This window comes from Mchenga conophoros, linkage group LG4 (genome assembly GCF_057382185.1).
Source record: "Mchenga conophoros isolate Kocher_MC1m ecotype Shallow Benthic linkage group LG4, M_conophoros_male_GT1.1, whole genome shotgun sequence".
Taxonomy (NCBI): Eukaryota; Metazoa; Chordata; class Actinopteri; order Cichliformes; family Cichlidae; genus Mchenga; species Mchenga conophoros.
Window position 1 is genome coordinate 26,735,589 of NC_140529.1, and position 22,892 is coordinate 26,758,480.

Here is a 22,892-nt window from a genome sequence, read left to right on the forward strand (position 1 = left end):
TCTCTAGTATTGCTGGAGAGGGTTATGGCAGAATTTACAGCTCCACACGAGAAGCCAAAAAAAAATACTAACAGAACGTCGAGATTTAAAAAAGGGCAAAGTGCGCATATCTGGCGCACATATGGAACTTACTGCGACAAGAAACGATCCTATTTGCAGCCAAGGACTAACAGGTAGGTAAAAACATGTGTTGTGGGAATGTTCTGTGTAGTTATGGATGTGGGGACATTGGGAGTAGTTGAATGTGCGTGTTGATGTTAAAAACGTGAAAAATGACTTATCACGGTTTATAAGGAATAAAAAGTTTTGATCAGAAAGTAATACCACTTTCTGCAACAATATTATTGTTGTTGCAGTGTGGTTTCAGAGACTGCAGGATGTGAACTGGATGTTCTGCAAGGATTGTCTTTGATTTGAACTAAACTCTTAACTCTGTAGTTGGCGCGTGATAAACATGTTGTTAACTGTCTAATAAAAAAGGAAATAACATACAGCATACATACATATGTATATCTATATCTATATATATGTATATATACACATACATATATGTATGTATGTATGTATGTGTATATATATATATATATATCGATTTGTGTGATGAAAAATAGACCACCTTTATGTAACCAGTTTCCATCTGCCTCAGCTGTTAGCTCTAAATGAGAACACATGCAAAACAAACAATCCCAGGTTGTGCAGCCTTTGGAAGCCTTTTCTGTCACCATGAAACAACCTGCTGTAATAAGTGATGTGATACTGAGCAGATAAAAGCTAACTGTGCAATAAGGAAGGAAGCTTGCAATGCACTCAGTGCAGGTTTATCAGGACTTGCAAAGCTGGAGACTCCATCCAAGTGTTTGAGTTTGTGTCCCACAATACACCAGTATAATTGCTTGTATAAGACTCCTTGCAAGTGTATGGGAGAAAACAAAATAAGATAAAACATTTAAAACTTGGAACAAGCATGGTTTAAATTTCCTGAAAATACCAAGTAAAATACATTGAAACCTTGAAACCTATTAAACATAATGTTTTGGCATGCTTTGCTCTGTGTAAATGGTGCCTCATATTATGAGTGGCCTGTTGCTGTTTCAAGTTGACCCCACAATGACATCATAATAAGTTGAGAAAACAGAGATGATGCAGGGAAACCACGTCCAGCAAATCTTATCCCATGTGACCTTTGACAATATCCAAAACAATTTAAATGACTTGAATGACTATCGAAGAGCTTTGTTGTTGTTGTTTTTTTTAACGAGCTACAATTTCAGAGTTAAGAACAATCAGAATATTCACTGAAAAGGGCTCTGGACTTCATTTATGCACTTCAGATGTGAATCTCTGATGAGATAATGAGTTTTAAAAGTGGAGCAGTGATTTATTTTGGCACCACCAGAGCGTGTCTGGCTGTCCATAACCTTTTGTAGCCTGTGGTGTTGTATTTTAATGGACCTCTCATGCCACACACATCAAGTCAATAGCTTTTCTAATTTAGCTGTCCTTGTTGTTCTATTACATATAAAGCAAGGCTACTGCTTCATTAATTGTGGTTCAGGGCAACTCTGTATTCGCTCAGTAATGACATGTAATAGCTTGTGAATGTGCTATAGGTTTTTACATGCATGCAACATATGATTCTGTTATGTCTGTCCAGAGCTGCAGCTTGTAATGTATTTTTCTTTAAGAGATTTACTAGATTAACATGAACTTGATCTATAATTTGACTCCGTTCCCCAAGGAAGGGCCCGCCCTAATTAATACTTATATTAAGCAGTGTAAACATAATTTCCTACTTTGCCAGGTGTCTAATGCTTTCCTTCTATTACTGCTAATTTACCTAATCTGTTGACTGTGCTTTCTGACTGCTCAGTTTATGCATTTTCTGAGAGTATACTAGAATTGTGCTATTAACTTTAGATGTGCACTGCATTATTTATTTAACAGCTACCACACACCTAGCTGTGCTGATCTATGTTGTCTCTCTGTCTATAATTTCCACAGCCCACTTTACTAATGAGGTCCAAGCCAGGCATCAAAGAAGAGTGACCAGCCCTCACCAACAGTGCTCATCACTGGCAGAGAAGCACAGACCTAGTCTCCCCCGTCCCTCACAGGACTGAATCCTGTTTCCCACATTTTCTGCACAAGTTTGTCCTCAAGATCATTTAAAACTGTTTCTCCAACGCTTCTACCAAAAACTTAGACTGTTTTCCAAAGCAGAATCGGCCCAGCCCTCCCAAGAGGAAACTATGGGGAGTGTGAGAGGCCACCGTTACAGCATTGTGTCCTCTGAGGAAGATGGCATGAAGCTAGCGAATATTGCCATGCCAAATGGCTACGGCAATGGCAACGTCAACAAGGGGCATACGCAGCACCACCACCAGAGCCGCTTCGTCAGGAAGGATGGCCACTGCAATGTGCAGTTTATCAATATGAGCGAGAAAGGCCAGCGTTACCTGGCAGATATCTTCACCACCTGCGTGGACATTCGCTGGCGCTGGATGCTGGTCATATTCTGCCTTTCTTTCCTGCTGTCATGGCTGTTTTTTGGCTTTGTCTTTTGGTTGGTGGCTCTCTCTTATGGGGACTTGGAGAATGAGACGCAGATGTGTGTTTCCAACGTGGACAGTTTTACTGCTGCTTTTTTGTTCTCAGTGGAGACACAAACCACAATTGGCTACGGTTATCGCTATGTGACGGAGGAATGCCCCATTGCTGTTTTTATGGTCGTCTTCCAAAGCATCGTAGGTTGCATCATTGATGCTTTTATCATCGGTGCCGTCATGGCCAAGATGGCAAAGCCCAAAAAGAGGAATGAGACGTTGGTGTTCAGTCACTATGCTACAGTGGCCATGAGGGACGGCAAGCTTTGCCTGATGTGGCGGGTGGGAAACCTGAGGAAGAGTCACCTGGTGGAGGCCCACGTAAGGGCCCAACTCCTCAAGTCCCGTACCACTGCCGAGGGAGAGTTCATCCCTCTGGATCAGGTAGACATTGACGTAGGCTTTGACAGTGGCATTGACCGAATTTTCTTGGTTTCTCCAATTACCATTGTTCATGAAATTGATGAGGACAGCCCATTTTATGAGCTGAGCAAGCAGGAGTTGGAAACATCAGAGTTTGAGATAGTGGTGATCCTCGAGGGCATGGTCGAGGCCACAGCCATGACTACTCAGTGTCGGAGCTCCTATATTGCCAGTGAGATCCTCTGGGGCCACCGCTTTGAGCCAGTGCTCTTTGAAGAAAAGAACTACTATAAAGTGGACTATTCTCGCTTTGACAACACCTATGAGGTGCCCAGCACGCCCAGCTGTAGTGCCAGGGAACTGGCTGAGAAGAAGTCCACTGCCTCTAGCTCGAGGAACTCCTTTTGTTATGAGAATGAAGTGGCTCTTGAAAAAGTTGAAATGGAGGAGGAGTTTGAGGTGGAGGAAAACATGGTAATGAGGGGTGTTGAGGTTTGCGCACTTGAGGACAGAAACACAGATGAGGTGTTAGACTCTGAATGCAACCTTGACTCTTTGCCTTTAGAGTCAAGGCCTTTGACGGCAGAATCAGAAATATGAACCCAGGTTAAAAACTGTCACAGGGTACGTGAAGCTTCGTATGACTTGGGTCTCTATTGCTGTGTTTGAAAATACAGGGCAAATAAACCCTGCAATTTGAGTATGAACTTCTCAGTATGCAGAAGCTCTCACATGAAACAACACGTACAGACAAATGTGTTGTGTATGGTGAAAGTGGTGAGAGATTAACTGGTTGCATGGTGTCAGAGGAATAAAATGGGAACGATGCCTTCGCTAATACACACTGTGCAGTTTGTTTTCGTGCACAATGCAGAATATTATCCACCGTAAAACATTTTACTAGAATAGTCAGTTCATTTAATGACTAAATTTGCCTATTTAATCAATTGCATATTCGTAGTTTGCACTTTTTGCATGGGGTTCATCTATGGTGTAATACCTCATCCTTGTGGAATAAATGTCACAAGGTGTGATTAGCTAGACTAATTTTATATATATGTAATTTTATACATATATAAAAAACAAGGAATTATTTGAATCACATGTTTTCATCATTCTTTGCAGCAACAACCCAAACCTATAAATTTCTAATCATACATTTAATGACAACATTTTTGTTTAACAGGCTATAACATTTTTACAAGTTCAACCACCATTAAATAAACAAGGTATCATTTGTTAATGAGCTGGTCTCTTAGCGAAGTTTATTTGCAGTATTCTTCAATGTGTTGGTCTGAAAGCTCGATTGAGGATTAAAATTATGTCTTGCACAGATTACGGGCATAAGTACACTGCTGTCCTCAACCTATCATCTTGTCTATAGAACATCTCTTGCAATGTGTGCCTTAACAGAAGTTTTAGTCCCAGTAGAGGCACTCAGGTGGTTTGGCTTCGACTACGCACACAATGCATTAGATGTAAAGCAGAAGGAGTAGCATTAAGATGTGATTCATTGTGCAATATACTGCCACTTCTTACAGGTCTCTGTGTTGTAATGTGCAATACTGTTCAGTGGTGGAAAGTGAAAGGAAGCTCAACCTTTAGCCAAGGCTATGAATGTTGATGACAGCTGCTGCTAAGTTACATATTGTATGTCAGACAGAAATCTAGAAGCCAAAATGTATTATTTGTGTTTTAAAGCGTTTTGAAGTTTGCCGATGCAGCCTATAGTTTTATTTCTAGCTATAGACAAGCATGACTCTTGTTGGTGTGTTTTCCAAAGCTTTAGTGCACTTTCTTCCTCATTTGAGATTTTTCCTCCCAGTAAGAGCAGAAACTAGGTTATTTCCCTAAAAGCCAGATGTGCACATATTAATAAGAGGCAACTGTAACACATCTGTTAGTTAATTGGAAACTTGAACTGATCCTCATCTAACAGAGCTTGGCTTTTGAAACACTGAATTATTTGAATAGCTTTTTAACATGTTATTTTAACATCAGTGTTCTTGGCAACTTGGGAGATTTGCAGAATTTGGAATTTTTTAACCTTTTAGCTTCCTTACTGTGGGTCTTGTGAAGTTATTTGTCATTTCTGAATGGACCCCTGCTTTGTCTTATGAAAGATCAGGACTAATAATTCACTTACAATCAGAAATCCTGGCCGGATGGAGAGGGCTTGACTTCAGTCTTACGTAACATTAAGCTTTACCTATTACTCTAGGAGTTATTATGACACATTCGAGCGTGGATAATGTCAGTGGATGCCAGAACACTGTAATGCTTTTTTGGTAAGGAAATCTCACATGGGCACTTCTCCTGTCTTAGATTTTTATTTTTCTACCAGGGTCTTCCCACCTTCCTGCACAAACCACAGACTGAACAGATTTTTTTTTTAATCTTTTGTAAATTATAATGCAAATACTGTATTCTGATATTGCAGTTGTTGAAAACAGTTTGTCCTTTTTTCAATAAAAAAATTAATAAAATGAAATCATTGTGAAGTTGATGCATTAATTGTAAACTCCGCATCATGGAGATATTGTGTCTGCATGATCTTGTGATCTGACTAACTATCCATCCTGCTCTGTCGCTTTTCCCAGCAAAACTTTATAAAGAGCTGTGTGGTGCTGTGACCCAAATTTCCAGCTGTCAAAGCTAACGCCATCAATTTCTGTATTTCAACAAACTGATCCACTCCACTTCTGTGAAAGCCCACAGTGGCAGGTGGCTTAACTGGATATAATTTTTAATGACACAATGGAAAGAATTTCGACTTCACTTTTCTCTGCCTTTTTCCGTAAACTGTGGGAAATAAATTCTGCGGTGTACAATGTCTCAAGGGAAAGTGTTGATATGTAACAGTATAATATCAGAATGCGTAGCTCTGCTACTCAAATCCTTTGCTAAGACTTTATTTTGAATGGAGATGCTCTCATATTCTCTTAGATGCTTCAGTTGAAATGATATATGTGCTGCTCAGTAAAACAAATTGCGTAACAAACCAATATTCTAGATGCAATATGCAGAGGATATGCACCATGCAATGCCTCTAATTCCGCATTTATATGCACAAAATACTATTAAGCCACAGATCTGATCAATGTAGCTGAGTAATAGCTGAACTTCTGTTTTGCAGGTTGACACGGCTATCTGCAAATTTAGCTATTTTCCATCCACAGCACAGACTGATCCTAGTCTCATCCATGCTGAATGCAACAGATTGATCTCGCACATCCGCTGGGAGGCAGTGGGCCGATTTGATTTGTTTCTGCATAGGAAGTGTCCCAAGCCTCTGGGCTTTTTCCACATTAGCCAATCAAAATGCCACAAAGCTGGAGTTTGGAATAAAATTGAGGGTTATCCCTTTTTCCTTCATAGCAAATTAATTTTAGTTCAACAATTACAATTTTCTGTAAAAATCAATCTTGTTGTCAAAGAAAGGCAAAAAATTAATTTTAATTCTTATTAGCTGTAAAATCCTATAAAGCCGAGTCCATATTTGTAGCTTCCTTCTAAAAATATCTTCTTAATTTCACCAGTATCATCTCTAAACTTTTGCTATGATCACAAAGAAATTTCACTGGATGCGGATGGTGGATGGTGACTGTTTAGTCCATGCTGCGTGCCCTATTTGCAAGAAATCGACAGCCAGCGCCGGCCTGAGAGCTCCTGTCAATGCTTCTGATGACGTCTCTCTGGCGAATTCCCTTGAACTGGCTTATTAGCAATAGACTGATCAATCTGACCTTCAGATTAGAAGGGTGAATGTAAACATAAACAATTAACCAGCAGAGTCAACCAACACGCGAAAGAACATACAGTATAGCTTATGGGTTCATGTTAAATATGGTAGCAGTTGCAGCAATTTGAACAAAAAAAACCCTCTGACATACTCCATGTTTCAGACCTGAACATAAATAACACATTAAGATATGACCTCCTGTCAAGTCTGTAAAGGCAGAAATGTCCCTGGATTATCTCAATGGCCATCGCTTGCTTAAAGTTTATGGTCATAATTTTAAAATGTATTAAAAACACAGTCATATTTATTGCTCAAGAGGAAGACTGTCTGTAGTCTGGAAAGTTGGTCACATCTAGGAGGGAATTATATCAGAAAAACTATCCGAGCCTCATCTTATGTGGGCCACATCCGCAGCTTGTCACTTTATAAATAGCTGTAACAGTGTATTTGCCCTGAATTAACGTCCTAAGTGTCCTGGTGAGGTCATTAGGCGGCAACAAGATTAATGCTGTAAATCAGATTTAAAAAAAGAGGGGGGGATTACAGAGGAGTTTCCTCTTTATTGTGAAAACAAATTGTGAAAATCCAAGACAGTGACATGTGTGCGTTTGCCTGATTAAATGACTCCGGTCTCTTTGTTTTCACTGGGTTAACCTTGAATCATGAGTTCTAGCAGTTTGATTTGAGCCGATCTGTGTCACTTGTTTTGGCTTATTGTTTCTGGTCATCTAACAGCTAAGACATCTCTGTTACAGTCACATCAAACGCTAGTTTAGCTCAAGCAAGCCACTTGTTTTTCCTGATAGATCAGCTGATCTAAATGCCACCTCATGTCAGTTCATGGTTCATCTTACATCCTTCTATGCATCATTTTGGCAAATCTAATATAGGGCATGCACCCCACTTCAATCCTAGGAGTTTTCAAAGATGTGTCTGACTTGCCTGCTCCATTTTGTACAGTTGGTCTTGAATCTGATCTCCCTACTTTACGCTTTTTTTAAAGTATGAGCATAGTTGAGCCAGGCCATAGAGTGGAGCCATACTGCCAGTTATGAATAACTGTTAAACTACACCTTTTACTAAACAAACCTCTGAAATTGGGATTAAGAGACAGCATCGGCATTTTGGATATACTAAACAGTGGTTTGGGCCTTGGATTTTGCAATAATATAACTAATGGCAAGTATATGTAAACCTCATAGAAAGTCTGTGATATATTGCTGTCACATAAGAAGACGGGGAATGCCACAAAATTCAGTAATTCAATCATAAATTAGCCTTTTATAAATCCTTGATCTTTAGTGTAAATAGGGGGGAAAGACACCATGACACCATAATGGTGTTCTGTGAGTGCATCAGGATTAAATTAGGTAATTATATAATTCTGATGACATGGCAATTACATAAGTTTTCTCGGTAGATCTGGCAGTGCAATGGAGGCCTGCTGACTGTCAGTCGATGATGGCGGTAGGGTGACTGACAATGGGGCAAAAAATACTGATACTCACCTGCTGCATTTAAATTGCCACACCAAAAATGATCATGTTGCCATATTTCTCATGTAAGGACACTGCTGCAGCAGAAATGCTAACCCATGTAAATAAAAGAAATGCAATCTGAACAGTGCGGAAGCACGTGACTGGTAATGGGATTAACTCTTACACAAGCACTCAGAATCTAGCATTATATAGAAGAGAATCAATTTTTTTGTCTCTATGTGTGATTTATATTCACACATAGATTTTTATTCTATAGATTTACAGGCCATTACACACAGAACACTGAAAAAAAAACAAAGCAAAGTTTAGAATTTTTCTAATCTGAACTTGTCATATAACATGTACAACACAGTGCGTTGCATTTCTGCAGTAAATTTGTCCTTTAAAAATGCACTGTACAAAATAGTCAACATCAAGCAATGATGAGCTGGTCCTGAAACAAGAAGAGGAAAAAACTGAGATTCTGTTGTTCATCTGATTCTAAAGAGAATTTCATGGTTTGATCCAGGAGTGTTAGTTGTATGATGACTGCTTTCGCACTTATTATAGGATGTCATTGCAGCAGTTTGAGCTCTTGTTGTCAGAGCAGTGGCCACAAATGACAAATTATTTCAGACGTGGAGCAGCATCATCCATGTGTACTCGGTAAAATAGTATTATTTTACTATTTGTATTTATACCAATGCCAGTTTTGCCACTGTGCCAACACACTTGTTGCCAAATGCATTGGCTTGATTAGGCTGATCTGTTTATCTGAAAAATATGAAATATGAATAGCTGCAATAAGAAGAGTCCAATCATTCTTTTTAAAGCAGGAAATATTTGCACAGATTTTACGTATATACAGTATATAAAGACCTTCATAGCCAAAAAACTGATGTAAGCGGTATTTAGCATTAAAACATGTTAGCATGATAGTTGTTAGCACATTGATATGAGCATTTAGCGCAGAGCCAGTAATTGTAGCATCTGAGATTACGCGATACAATCAGTTTGGCATTTTCTGTTGGAGCCACACAGTTTTACAGTTCATTTTAAAAAGCAATAGAGTGCCAGATCACAGATAAATGTGTTTCACTAACACGGCCAACACTCAACACACTTGTCAAAATCTTCTGCTGTTGAGTGTTTAAAGAAGTTTCTGGCTAATTTATTTATTGGTTTCATTTTATCAGCCTGGGCGATTTCAACTTGATTTTGCCCCCTTTGTGTTTTTTCAGTTGTTACTCAAGTTTCATTGTTTTGCCTACCAAGAAAAATTTAAAAACGATTTCACGTTACATTGGCATGCGTAACAGGATTATGCTGTATCAAATTTCAAGTAATCCTTGCTAATTTTTAATGTCGTTTCAGCTACAATAACCTTACACATTTGCACAAACACATACATACACACAGCACACTGACACTCATTTTGGCCTCATCTTTGACAGCTGAGTGTCTCATGACACTCAGGGGAGGAATAGGAGAATCCAGCAGGTACAATATGTTGGATGGGATTCAGGCTTTTTCCATTCCCCGAGCCCGGTGAAAGACAATATGTATATTTATTCACAGTGGGTGTGTCCGGTCACACAAGCAGCAACAAAAACTGCATTCAGCAGATTGCAGTAGTCACATTTACATGCTGTCAGTTTATTGTTGTTCCCACTTTGCGTTCTCATTTCATGCAAATTTTGTTTTGCAAACATTGTCATTTAGGCACGGTGCATGCACGGGCTTGCAATCCTATATGTCATATCTCAGTAAATGTTTGTCTATTAATGCCTCTGATCTTCTGGCTCTGGCTCCTCTGACCTTGACAGAGACAGCCAGAGCCAGGAAACAAAAGTGATCCCAACTTTATGGTCATTGTTGGCTCATAACCAGTAGCACTTTGTACTTAGAGGACTTGGCTGTGTGCGGTATCACACTTTTTACTTGTTTATTTATTTTAACCTATAATACAGTTGCTTCAGAAAATAAGAAGCAATAGCTAACATGCAGCCTTCCTGTCCTCCGTATATACTGCACGCTTCCATTTCAGCATCCCCAGCATCTACTTGCAGCTCAAATGAGCTACTCGTCCTGAGGTGGAAGTGATACATTATAGGATTAACAGGTGCAGGTAGTCATCACTGTTTTGTGTATCTCTGTCTCCTTAAATGTCTGATTTGCCCGTTTTATGTCATTCTCCTGTTTTGTCATGCCTGCAAAAGTATCCGGTCTCCCCTTAAACTTGGTTAGTGAAGTCTGGAAAACAATAAAGGAAAATAAAACTTGTGATTTCATTGAAGGATAATTTAAATGGAACTGGATACTTGAGAAGGGTTTGTTTATGGTGACAGCTGAGGAGTGATGGATTCCTCTCAACTGTGTCCAGCCCTTGAGTGATAAAGGTCAACATTAAACCGGTCTTGTCAGCCAGCGACTCTTGTACATTCATATACAGAGCACAGCCAACTGCAGGCCTAAGTGCCAAACGGGGCATTGTTTATTTATGTCAACCAATATCCGACCAAATTGTGCTGGCCGTAAGACTAAATATTTTCTTATTTACTTATTCAAATCTTCTCGATGATGTTTTCACAAAATAAATACAATTCCAGAGTTTGAAAATTATGATAGAGATGATCCTTCGCTGTATTCGCTGGCACCCAGTTCGACCACAAGCCTGTTTCTTTAAGAAGCGCACCAGCTGGCTCCATGTTCAAAGAACAAAACTGCTCATTCAGTGTTGTAAATCTGTTTTTGTGAATGGTGCGCTGTTTTCTTTCCGCTGAATGTGTGGCACAGCAGCTCCCTCAGGACAAAACAGCTTCCACACCTAAAAGAGCCAACAGCCAGGGTTACCATAACGATATCTGGGCAACAAGCGACGTCAGCTCCAGTATGGAACCCTCTGCGGGGCAAACAGAGACACATAATAAACTTGGAATCAAACTCTTGTTGTTTGTTCGGCGTCCCGAATAGATGATCATCATCATCATCATCAACTTTATTTATAAAGCACTTTAAAACAACCACAGCTGACACAAAGTGCTGTACATTGGAACTGTAAAATAAAATTACATGAGATATAAATAAAAAACAAATAAAAGAAGAGTGAAATCATTAATTAAATAACTACTGCATTAAAAAAGAAACTAAGTCTCACTGAGGTTAAAAGCCAAGGAATAAAAGTGGGTTTTAAGACGTGATTTAAAAGTGGACAGTGAAGGGGCCTCTCTAACATGCATGGGCAAATTAAGATTTTTCTTTCTACCACATTTCTTCCTTGAGGGTCCAGCCAGATTTTAATAACATGTTCTTACCCCATTTTTAATAGTTTCAGCAACCTCTTTAGGATATGTCTTCTTATAGGGTTATTTAAAAAAAAAAAAGGAGAAGCAACTCACTGCATCAATTAGGGTTAATTAGCCTGTTGTCAGTCAAAACTCATATTTAACTTATATATTCACTGTGCTGCTGTGGTTACTCACTGCATTGTTTGAACTCAGATAACCTTTGATATCTGTTAATGTCAGATAAAAACGGTTTGTCTGATACTATACCTGTTAATCATGGAAGAGGCGAAGCAGGAGTCGCAGCGACACACCATCACAGAGATGTGGAGCAGACCCAAAGTGAATGCGGTCATCTTCTTCCTTGCTTTAAATTTAATTCACGTAGAACAAGATTAGAGGATCCAATCAGTGGTGACACTGAACCTGGCACCCAGTGGAATGAGACACCAGGGAGGCCTAATCATCCCCATGACTCGACTCAGCTGCAGCAGGCCAATGAAATCCCCTCCAGACTAAGCAGATGGTCGATATCATCTTCTTTCTTTTCTAGGTGAGATTATCTTTTAGGCTTCAGACTTTACAAGTGGATGTTTACTGCAGTAGTGGCCTTTCTGCTATCCGGTTGTGGGACGCTAATGTTTCCCACTGCTGTGTGAGACCCAAAGTATACAAACAGCGAAAGGGTCGCCAATGTTCCCAGTGTGTTACAGTGATCATGGATTTTATACATGCATACACTGAATTTCTAGTATCATAATAAAATATAACTGAAAGAAATTGAAGGGAAGCAAACAAAGACTCTAAAAATAGTTAACATATTAAATGCATATTTAAGTAAGCAAAAAGCTTCCCCATTAAAAAATAAGTAAATAATACAGACCAAAATACACACACACACACACAAAGCAATTTCCTCATTATGCTCGGGCTGCAATTTCTCCAAACAAGAAGATTATTTCTTACGTCACAGCACAATTTTCTCTTCGGCCCTGCCTGTCCTGAGATTACAGAGGTAGTTTATGCTTGATTTAAGCAGGTCGCCCCAAAGGAAAACAATGCAGAAAAAAGCTCGGCATGAGGTGACACGTGATCCCCTGATTAGGAACTCTAGAGGGGAAAGAGTGAAAGGGGAAGAGCAGGCCAAGGTCGACATGATAACACTTGTGTCCTTTACAGTAAATTATCAAAAATAATAATGTAACATTTAATATTATCAGCTTTGTCGCTTTAAAAGCAAATACACAATATATCACGAATCCAGTACCTGTAGTTTGACAAGTGATACATATGATAATGATACATCATCGCTCCTCTGGCAAACTAAGTAATGTGTTGCATAGCAGGGTAACAAAGTAGGTACTGGCTATCCAGTGCAGTCTAATTAATGTGATGTAAAAGAGCCACAAGAGTAACAGAAGCTACTGTATCTCTGCTCAAGTAGAGCACTGAAAACAGGGCAAGTTTTCTGTCCAAAGAGAGTAACGGGTAACAGAAGAGGAGCAGCGCACCACTTAAGGACATCCTTGTGCCAGAGAGAGGGATCAGCTTTACACCTGTGGGCTAGGTAATCAACGTCGTGCCCTGATCTCTTTACTTTCCTTGTCACTTACCTTGGCACCTTGGAATCAGCACAAAGACCAAGGAAAAGTCAGCCTTCTGATCTCAAGACAGCAAGAGTTATACGAGCAAAAGGGAACGGGAAAAAAGGAAGTGCCTTGCCAGAATTTAAGTGAAAATGATGTACTTGCAATGCTGTGACCCCATGTGAATGTGCATGTGGCACACTCTTTTGTCAACTGAAAGATTACTTTGAAAAGGAGACGCAGCACATACGCCATCATCCTTTTTCCCAGAAGCCAGGATTATTTGTGTCATTTAAATTTTGGCAGACTTTGAAATAATCTGGACAAAAGTCAACTGCTTTGCCAAGTCTATTTTAAAAACAATACATCATCCCTTTCGTGAGAGACGATTACTTTCCATCGCTAATTAAAAGAAGAGGGGGGGGGGGAAAGTGAATGGGGTGTGTTAAGGGATATTGATGCAATCACTGGATCTAGCAGGGCCACTGGAGCTGGATCAGCTGACTGGCCCTGCTCCTGAAAGAAACTCATAGCACTGGAAAGAAAGCGTTTCCACTTTTCACAGTGGCGTTTTGAAGATGAAAGATGATCGTGAGCTGATGAAACGAGGTTTACGTATGCACTATGATTGATGGTGTTTTTTTCCATCCTGGTTATACTGCATGAACAGGCACAGAGAGGCAGAGAGGTACACACGATGAAAAGCATCTCACTTTGGGATTCTGTGCAAAAAGGTTAAAAAAAACAAAAGCAAAACATTAATTTACGAATTACTGAAACTCCATATTTAAGTAAAAATATGACATTGCATGTTTTGCTCGTTTTACATCAAATAGAGGCAGCAGGAGATAAGCAGGAGAAATACGTGATGGAATATCTAAAGGTAGGTATGCAAATATGTAAAAATTGTGTATGTTTCTGTTCTGTGTCTTGTGCACTGTTTGTTTGTATATGTGTATTTCTTGCTGCTGTTACACCCAAATTTCCCCTTGTGGGACAATTAAAGGATTCTTCTAATATGATTTGGCATAAACAGACCATAGGGAGGCTGAGTGTTTCAGAAATAAAGATGGGCAGGGATTACCCTTGTTCAGTGAAGGCTACAGTGGCCTCCCTACAACCAAGGCCTTTCATGCAATTTTAAAACTAAAACAGAGGCAAACTGCAAGCATGGAAAAATGTTTGGCTTTCAAAACTTTAGCTGCTGGTTCCCTCACTTCTCAGTGCTTAAAGGTTGCCAGTCAAAGAAGAGATGGTGACTCAGAATATGTTTTCATTCAAACTAGACTGGCAACACTGAATAAGTAGAAACGAATCTGCAGATAATCTCAGTTAATCACTGTACTATTTATGAATCAGTTACTGACTAATCTTGGTATATTGGTGCAATGGCACTGATGCACTGGGAATGTATTCTGTTTTAGATAATATACATTTTTCTAGGCACTTTTTCTCTTTAGCTACCACTTTGGACCTGTCTCCCAGCTTGAGCAGCTATTTAGTGTATAGTTGACAGATCCTGTAAGATAAGGATTAGCAACAGGAATGCAATGGGTCACCATGTGGTCATTTAGTGTGTGTAAATGTATCTGTGCACTAATTTTAGTGCAAAGTCAATTCCTGGGTGTAGCACACGTACACACTCGCCTGTTTTCTCCTTTGTCCTCCCCTGGGCCAGAACACTATTTAAAGGTTCCAGGAAGAGATCGAGGATGTGGGGGAGATGCTTGAGGAGTTTTTAGGTGCTTAAGTGGTGTTTTAGAATCACATTGTGTCAATATTAGACACTGCACATGAGTTCCAGTTTTATTGTTTCCTATTGGAAAAACAATGACACAACATCCTCCAGGCTAAAGAAAAGAGGGACGGTCTTTTTCAGGAAAGGCCAAGCTAGAATCTATAGAATCTTATACCAGATGAGAATGGGAGAGCATTTCCTCCCCAAAGTCCAGCAACTGGTCTCCTCAGTTCCTAAATCTTTACTGACTGTTATTAAAAGAACAGTGGATGCTACACAGTGCTAAACATGGGCTTTGTCCCAGATCTTTTGAAATATGTTGCTGCTACCAAATTCAAAATGAGCTAACAATTTTCATGAAATACTGAAAATGTCTCACTTTAAATACTTTATGATATTTGCGAATCACTAGATCCAGTTTTTACTGCTTTTGTTTTCCAGAATGGGAGTTTATCTTTACAGACCTGTTAAAAGTACATTTTATATAATGCAAACACTGTAAATCTGTATGGATGGACCACGTATGAGACACTGCACAGGACCACAATACTAGGACCACACAAGCCGGCACACGTAACTGCTGAGTTACGTGTGCCGGTTTGTGTGCGTGTGTGTTTGCAGGTAACAGGCTTGGCACAGAAAACTCGTAAGCATTCTTCATTTCATTCAGGAATATTCTAGCAGTTTGATGGGTGTTACCATTCTGCTCATTTGCGCAGATGCCTACCAAAACACAACTGGTAGATCAATAGTTGCTTGTCAGTAATGCTGGAGGTCATCAATGGAAACATTGAAACGCATTTACGTAATCAGGCAAATGGGTGATGAGGGGTCAAAAAAGCCCTTGTCTCCTCCTTTAGGTCTGGCTGAAGTTGCAGCGTGCAAGCAACAAATTAATTGACCTGGGCTGGAATAAATATTCATCAGTGAGGTTATTATTCCAGATTTGGATGGTGAGGGCTCTGCCTTCAGCTGTGGTTTGACAGGAGAGGCTGCCTTGTCTCGCTGCAGCTGTTCAACTTGTTGACATCAGTTCACAGCACTTCTGCTCCAGCAGTGATTGTGAAGATATTAAATTTCACCTTCTTCTGCTGTCCCGAGTTTTAAAATAGTCCAAATGTTCCCAATCATGCAGTAAACAACACACCCTCCTGGTTCCCTCAGCAGTGCAATCCATCATCTTAGCAAAGGGCTATTACTGATATAATTATGGTCTCTACTAATGTTTCATACTTTATATGGTGGAGGAATCATTGCATGATGACTTGACTAAACATAACTGAGCGAGGGTTAGAATTCTAAGCAATCGAAACTCGTACGTCACACTCACCTGCTTTGGGTCTTTGCAGTGGATCCATTTTACTGAAACCATAAACTAGCACAAACATTGGAGCTGAAATTTGATTGTAGAAACCTTTACCACTCATTAGATGGGCATCTGAAAGTACACAGAACCCATTTGCCAGTTTGATTAAATACACTGTCATCTCTTTTTCATGAGGAGTACTGATGACAAATATTTGCTTTAATATGCGCTCTGCTTATTTACACACGCACTTCATTCTGCACACAGGAAGCAGCACCGAGACACACACATCTCCTCTCAGACTTTGCTTTGGCCATGTTGTTTAGGATGGATGCTTGCCATCGGTGCATCAGCGTTTAATTACAACATGCTTTAATCCAGGCCCCACTATCAAATCGCTAATCTGTTGAGGTATCACCTTCAGCACAAGACAGAAGTACTAACATGCACCTGAAGTATGTTTTGGGACAAAGTAAGGTTAAGCTGCTTGTTAATGTAGTGTAATACTAGATTGTTGATTTCCAGTGGGTTTAGCTTAGAACAACTCTGAAGTTTTTTTTCGGGATATCCATTTGAAGCAAATCATTCTGTCAAGAGGTCGAGAAAATCTCTCTAACACAGTTGCTGTTCATAGTGTAATGCTTCTATTCAATGTTTAATTCAATTAGCCCTTACATTTGATATGCAGCACCATGACCTTGCACCTGATAGCATGCTAAAGCTGTATCCGAGGATGGATTACTAACCACGCAAAGGCCCACGAGGTTTGCTAAATATCGCTTGTGGGGCTCGCACACAAGAATTTCACTCGCATGTGCTGTGCCAGTGTGCCTGCACATGTGATGTGACAATAAAAAGTGATTTGATTTGATTTGATTTGAACACCACCCGAAGGTACCCTAACAACATCACATCTTTGGTTGTGGAGGCCAAGTGAGTAAAGTGATCTCGTTCTGTCGTCAAGAAAACAGGCCGAGATAAAATGAGCTGTGTGACATGGCATGTTATCCTACTCAGGGTCGCCAATAAAAGATGACACTTTGGTCAAGGTTAGACATGGTTAACATCAATACTGTGGAATTTAAATGATGCTCAGCTGATGACGAAGTGTGCCAAAAAAACCCACACCACTGCACCAGCAGCATCAGCTTGAATTTCTGATACAGTAGTTGTTGGCATTGTTGATGGTTGCAGGACGGATTCTCAGTCCTCAGTGCTAGGACCAATTCTGTTTACATTATACATGCTTCCCTTAGGCAGTATCATTAGAAGACATAGCATACATTTTCACTGCTATGCAGATGACACCCAGCTCTATCTGTCCATGAAGCCAGATAACACACACCAATTAGTTAAACTGCAGGAATGTCTTAAAGACATAAAGACCTGGATGGCCGCTAACTTTCTGCTTCTTAATTCAGATAAAACTGAGGTTATTGTACTCGGCCCTGAAAAGCCTAGAAATATGGTATCTAACAAGATTCTTACTCTGGATGGCATTACCTTGGCCTCCAGTAACGCTGTGAGGAACCTTGGAGTCATTTTTGACCAGAACATGTCCTTCAATGCACATATTAAACAAATATGTAAGACTGCGTTCTTCCATTTGCGCAACATCTCTAAAATTAGAAATATCCTGTCTCAGAGTGACGCTGAAAAACTAGTTCATGCATTTATTACTTCCAGGCTGGACTACTGTAATTCATTATTATCAGGATGTCCAAAAAACTCACTGAAAAGCCTTCAGCTAATCCAAAATGCTGCAGCAAGAGTACTGACAGGGACTAGAAAGAGAGAGCATATTTCTCCTGTTTTGGCTTCCCTTCATTGGCTTCCTGTTAAATCCAGAATTGAATTCAAAATCCTGCTGCTCACATACAAGGTCTTAAATAATCAGGCCCCATCTTATCTTAATGACCTTGTAGTACCATATCACCCTATTAGAGCACTTCGCTCTCGCTCTGCAGGCCTACTTGTTGTTCCTAGAGTATTTAAAAGTAGAATGGGAGGGAGAGCCTTCAGTTTTCAGGCCCCTCTTCTGTGGAACCAGCTTCCAGTTTAGATTCAGGAGACAAACACTATCTCTACTTTCAAGATTAGGCTTAAAACTTTCCTTTTTGCTAAAGCATATAGTTAGGGCTGGACCAGGTGACCCTGAATCCTCCCTTAGTTATGCTGCAATAGACATAGGCTGCCGGGGGATTCCCATGATGCATTGAGTTTTTCCTTTCCAGTCACCTTTCTCACTCACTATGTATTAACAGACCTCTCTGCATTGAATCATATCTGTTATTAACCTCTGTCTCTCTTCCACAGCATGTCTTTTATCCTGTCTTCCTTCTCTCACCCCAACCAGTCGCAGCAGATGGCCGCCCCTCCCTGAGCCTGGTTCTGCTGGAGGTTTCTTCCTGTTAAAAGGGAGTTTTTCCTTCCCACTGTTGCCAAAGTGCTTGCTCATAGGGGGTCATATGATTGTTGGGTTTTTCTCTGTATCTATGAAGCGCCTTGAGGCGACTTATGTTGTGATTTGGCGCTATATAAATAAAATTGAATTGAATTGAATTGAATTTTCCAATCCGGTCGTTAAGTCTGACGTCACTAGCTGTGTCTGGGCCTAAACTCCGCTGCAGGTCCATATATCAAATGATCACTATGGCATTACTGAGAGTTGAAAAACTGTCTAAAGTCTTTCATCTTTAATAAAATGATCAGCGTTCTGCTCTACCAGGTGTAACAATTGAGCTTAACATCCAGGCATCCATGAAAACGGAATTTATGATATTTAACGGAGTCAGAAGTTAGCAGGAAGTTAGCTCGCTAGCTTCTATCTAAATACAATATAGCATGTCATGACTGCAGGGTTTTGGAAACAAATTAAAACGTACAGCTCTGTTATCACTTCCAACATAAATATAGACAGAAAACTAAACAGCAGTGACGTTTGTAGGGTTACTGAAGTTGGGCTAGCTGGTATATAACGATGTGCTACGTGACCGCTAGCGACACAGCTATGTTAGCATAATATAAACAAGCTAACTTTTTTTTCACTCGATAAAAGTTAACGTGAGTGTTCTCGGTGGTCAGGAACAAATGTAATCGCATGGCAGGATGCTGTAAAAGGACCAAACTTCAGCCAGGAGAACAACTAAGATAATCCATCCACAATACGAGGTTAGTCATTCATATACTGCTGCATGGGCTGGGCTGTAGTTACATCCTAAGGTTTTAAAAACTGAGCTTAAATAAATGATTAGCGGTAATAAAAGCCGAGGGAGGTCAACAGTGATCACTGACTGTCTTAGAGCTTTTTGAGATTAAATAGAAGAAAATACAAAACATTAAACATGTTAACAACACAAAAGCCATATTAAACGCAGACTACTTTAGGCCCGGAAGTAGGATTCGTCAAGTCATCACTTAATGACCGGATTGTTTATGCTCATCAGATCACAGAACCACCGCTAACCGCATTTTTGTTTTTCTATTTGGGCAGTTCTCTGAAAATCCCACAGATGATTGCGCACTGAAATCCCAGTAGATCAGTAGTTTCTGAAAGGGCTCACCCTTCATCATCATTGTAGCTTAAAATAACCTTTTTCCCCCATTCAGGTACCCTTGACCTCGTCTACATGCCTTAATGGATTAAGCTTCTCCCAAGTAAATGGCTGGCTTGAACAACTAAACCGATGTTGCTGACAAATATTGTACATCCACTACAAAGCTGTGATTTATTGAAAAGTGCGAGTAATTAACACAAAAAATGGGAAATAACAGCTATTATTAACTCAAAAGACAATAGCAAAAGTGGTGAGTATCATTACATTCACAGCTGCTAGCAGTTATTTTTTGGCACTTTTAATGCAAAATAACAACATTGATTGGGGAAATAATGAAACCAACTCGTATCATGAGTGTCAAAAAGGCCAGGTGGGAGGGTAATCGGGCCATGCTGCTTCTGTAATCATGCAAGCCTGAAAAGCTGGGAAAAAAAAAAGGTACAGCAGCAGACATTCCCAAGCCACTGGCTGTTTTTGGTCCCAAAAGATCTCACCAAAGTGTAATTATGTAATTGCCTCGTCCTGTGCAATGCCCTCTGAGACATTTTTCTGCAGAAGATTTATTTATGGCCTAGCGTCTGCTTTGTCACCCAATCCTTTGAAACCAGAGAGCACAGAACTTCCCTCAAGGCTTTTAACAGAAAGGAGACAGTTTACATCCAGCAATGTGGCGCTGCACACCAACATGTTTGCATGTAAACATGGTGATTATTTTGCAGGAGTTGTTTCAGCCCTCTCGTCATGCTTAAATGATCTATAACTTTCATATACTTTTCAGTGGTGAAAATAAGCTTCTTGAATGTTTTACTAAGGTAAAATACTGTAATCCTTTTTTTTTACTTTTATATTTTATTCTGTTTTATACTTTCACTGTGTTACATTTATAAAGGAAAACTTTACTTTTTAAACTGTATTCGTTCATATATTTTTTACTAGTATAATCCGGAGTTCACAGAAAAGATTTGCAGTATGGAAATGAAGCATCCAGCAGATATCAGTTGAGTAACATTTGTTGCATGGCTTCTTATTATTGCATAAACTGTATTATATTCAATACAAAATGTAACACTGACAGACCCGTGTTTGTTTTCTCAATGAGTACCTACTTTTAGGTATGTTTTCCAGTAATCCTTAAGGATTAAAGGACTGAGAAAACAATTTCCATCTGAACTTTGGAGATTTAAAAAAGCTAATGTGCAACAAAAGGTTTTTCAGCGAGCGGACTCTTTCTTACGATACAAAAAGTTTCTTTCTACATGAAAAAAGGTTGCCAACTGCTTTGTGATGTAATGTTTGGCTCATTTCAAAGATGGCATCTGGTATGTCTCTCATGGAGGTTATACCTACAAATATATACATATATATACACATATACATACATATATATATATATATATATATATATATATATATATATACATATATATATATATATATATATATGTATATATATATATATATATATATATATATATATATATATATATATATATATATATATATATATATATATATATATATGTATATATTTGTATTTCCTGAGGCAAGTTAACTGGCCATGTTCCTCTTTGATGTCAACAGTCACCACTTTGTAACCCATTCTTTACACCTCCCAGACTCTCAGTGTGAGTTGTGTGCATCTACAGTACAAAACATTGCATAAGATTGTGATGTCAGCCCAGGGCTTAGGAAGATCTAGTTCCATAAAAGTTCTTTCACCAGTCTCAGTAAAATGACCCTATTCTAACTTCCCACCACAGGCCACGCTGTGTTATGCCCGTCAAAGGGAAACATACACCATGTCATCTGCTTCTTGTGCATCTGCCCTCAAAGGGCACGATAATGGCCACATTTTCCCTGGCAAGGAGTAGAGAAAGAGAAGGCTACCGATTCAGAGTGGCTCGACGCCGAGCTTTCTCACAGTTTTCATTACACCGACTAATTATGATAATTAGCAAACAGAGTTATCAGTGGATGCCGTGATTGTATGTGTAAGAGTATGCGTACGTGAGACACACTAATGAGTTGTTTAATGGCTTGGAAAAAAAACATTCCACTCGAACTTCGATCTGAAGGACGCAGGCAGGTCAGGAGATCGTGAGATCTGGCATAAGATTAAGAAAACAGTTCCAAAATGGAGTGCACATACTTTGTCTTGTCTGGCACTCTTCTGTCCATCTGCGGGACCCTTGGGGCAACAGCAAGAGTTCCCAAACTTTACTACACCAGGCAAAAAATAGGCATAAGTTTAATCCACTAGTGCTTATTTGTTAAATGAGACCTATCTGAGAATTTGAAATGAGATAGTAAAGGTTGAACAGAAAAAAGAATATCAACACAGACCCCAACATCTGCCTGCTGATTGATGACGTGCTAAGATAGTCAGAAATATGCGATAGTCACTTGAAACCACAGCAGAAATATCCAGAATGAGGTGGACTATTAAAAATAAAAACCATAGCTTTTTCCTAATTAATGCCTATAAGTTAGGATTATGTCATAACCTGTTTTGGCATCTTAACTTCTCCATCACAGTGCACTTTAGGCTGAGCTCGGACACTAATTCAAGCAGATGTTAGCTGTTTTCCCCCTTCACACGACAATCTTTTGTGTAGCATTATGTAAGCCATCATCAAAAGAGTACTTTCTTAAAAAGCGCGTCTTTAGCTTGGCTGACAATCCCCCTCTACTGCACAACACTGGACCACTGCCTGCAGTCTACTGGCATTGAGTTTTCTCGTCCTGGCGTGAAATCATAGGCCTCTGCCTGACACACTAGAGGCAGAATAGGCTGCTCAAAGTAAGCTTTTGTTGAACTGCACTGTTGACACTCGTGTTTTTTTTCTTTTAAAGCAATCAGAAAGAGTCTACAAAATGAAGGAATCCTGTTCATCACGCACCCATTAAGGGTCACTGCCTTCCCAAAAATGTGCATTCACATCAGTGTAATTACATAAGGACGTTTACACAAGCAGTAACTGTGGTGTTACTGCCACAGGCAATTTTTTCCTCTGAGCAACACTTAACAATAGATGTATGCAGTTGTGTCTCTCGCCTCAATTAAATTATATCCTGCACTTTACAGCATAAAGTGCAGGACGGACGTCTTGGTGACAATTGCATCAGTCGGCTTCTTTATTCATGCAAGAGTGCATGGCTGCACAAACAAGTGTCTAAAGTGGAATTCTTACTAACATGCAAGTAAAAATTTAGATGCTTGTGGATCATACAGGCC

The 22,892-nt window shown here is 39.6% G+C and overlaps 1 protein-coding gene across 1 annotated transcript; it reads left to right on the plus strand.

Annotated features, from left to right (window-relative positions):
• Positions 1–21: 21 nt before the first annotated feature.
• LOC146576233 (inward rectifier potassium channel 2-like) lies at positions 22–5,436 on the plus strand. The gene is made up of 2 exons (XM_085271334.1): positions 22–173; positions 2,002–5,436. Exon 2 carries the CDS (start codon positions 2,250–2,252, stop codon positions 3,564–3,566), a length of 1,317 nt encoding a protein of 438 aa, XP_085127460.1. The 5' UTR covers positions 22–173; positions 2,002–2,249; the 3' UTR covers positions 3,567–5,436.
• Positions 5,437–22,892: the final 17,456 nt, after the last annotated feature.

Bases quoted from the DNA above. Each gene is read 5' to 3' on its own strand.
- LOC146576233 (XM_085271334.1), top strand. From the start codon at position 2,250: ATGGGGAGTGTGAGAGGCCACCGTTACAGCATTGTGTCCTCTGAGGAA.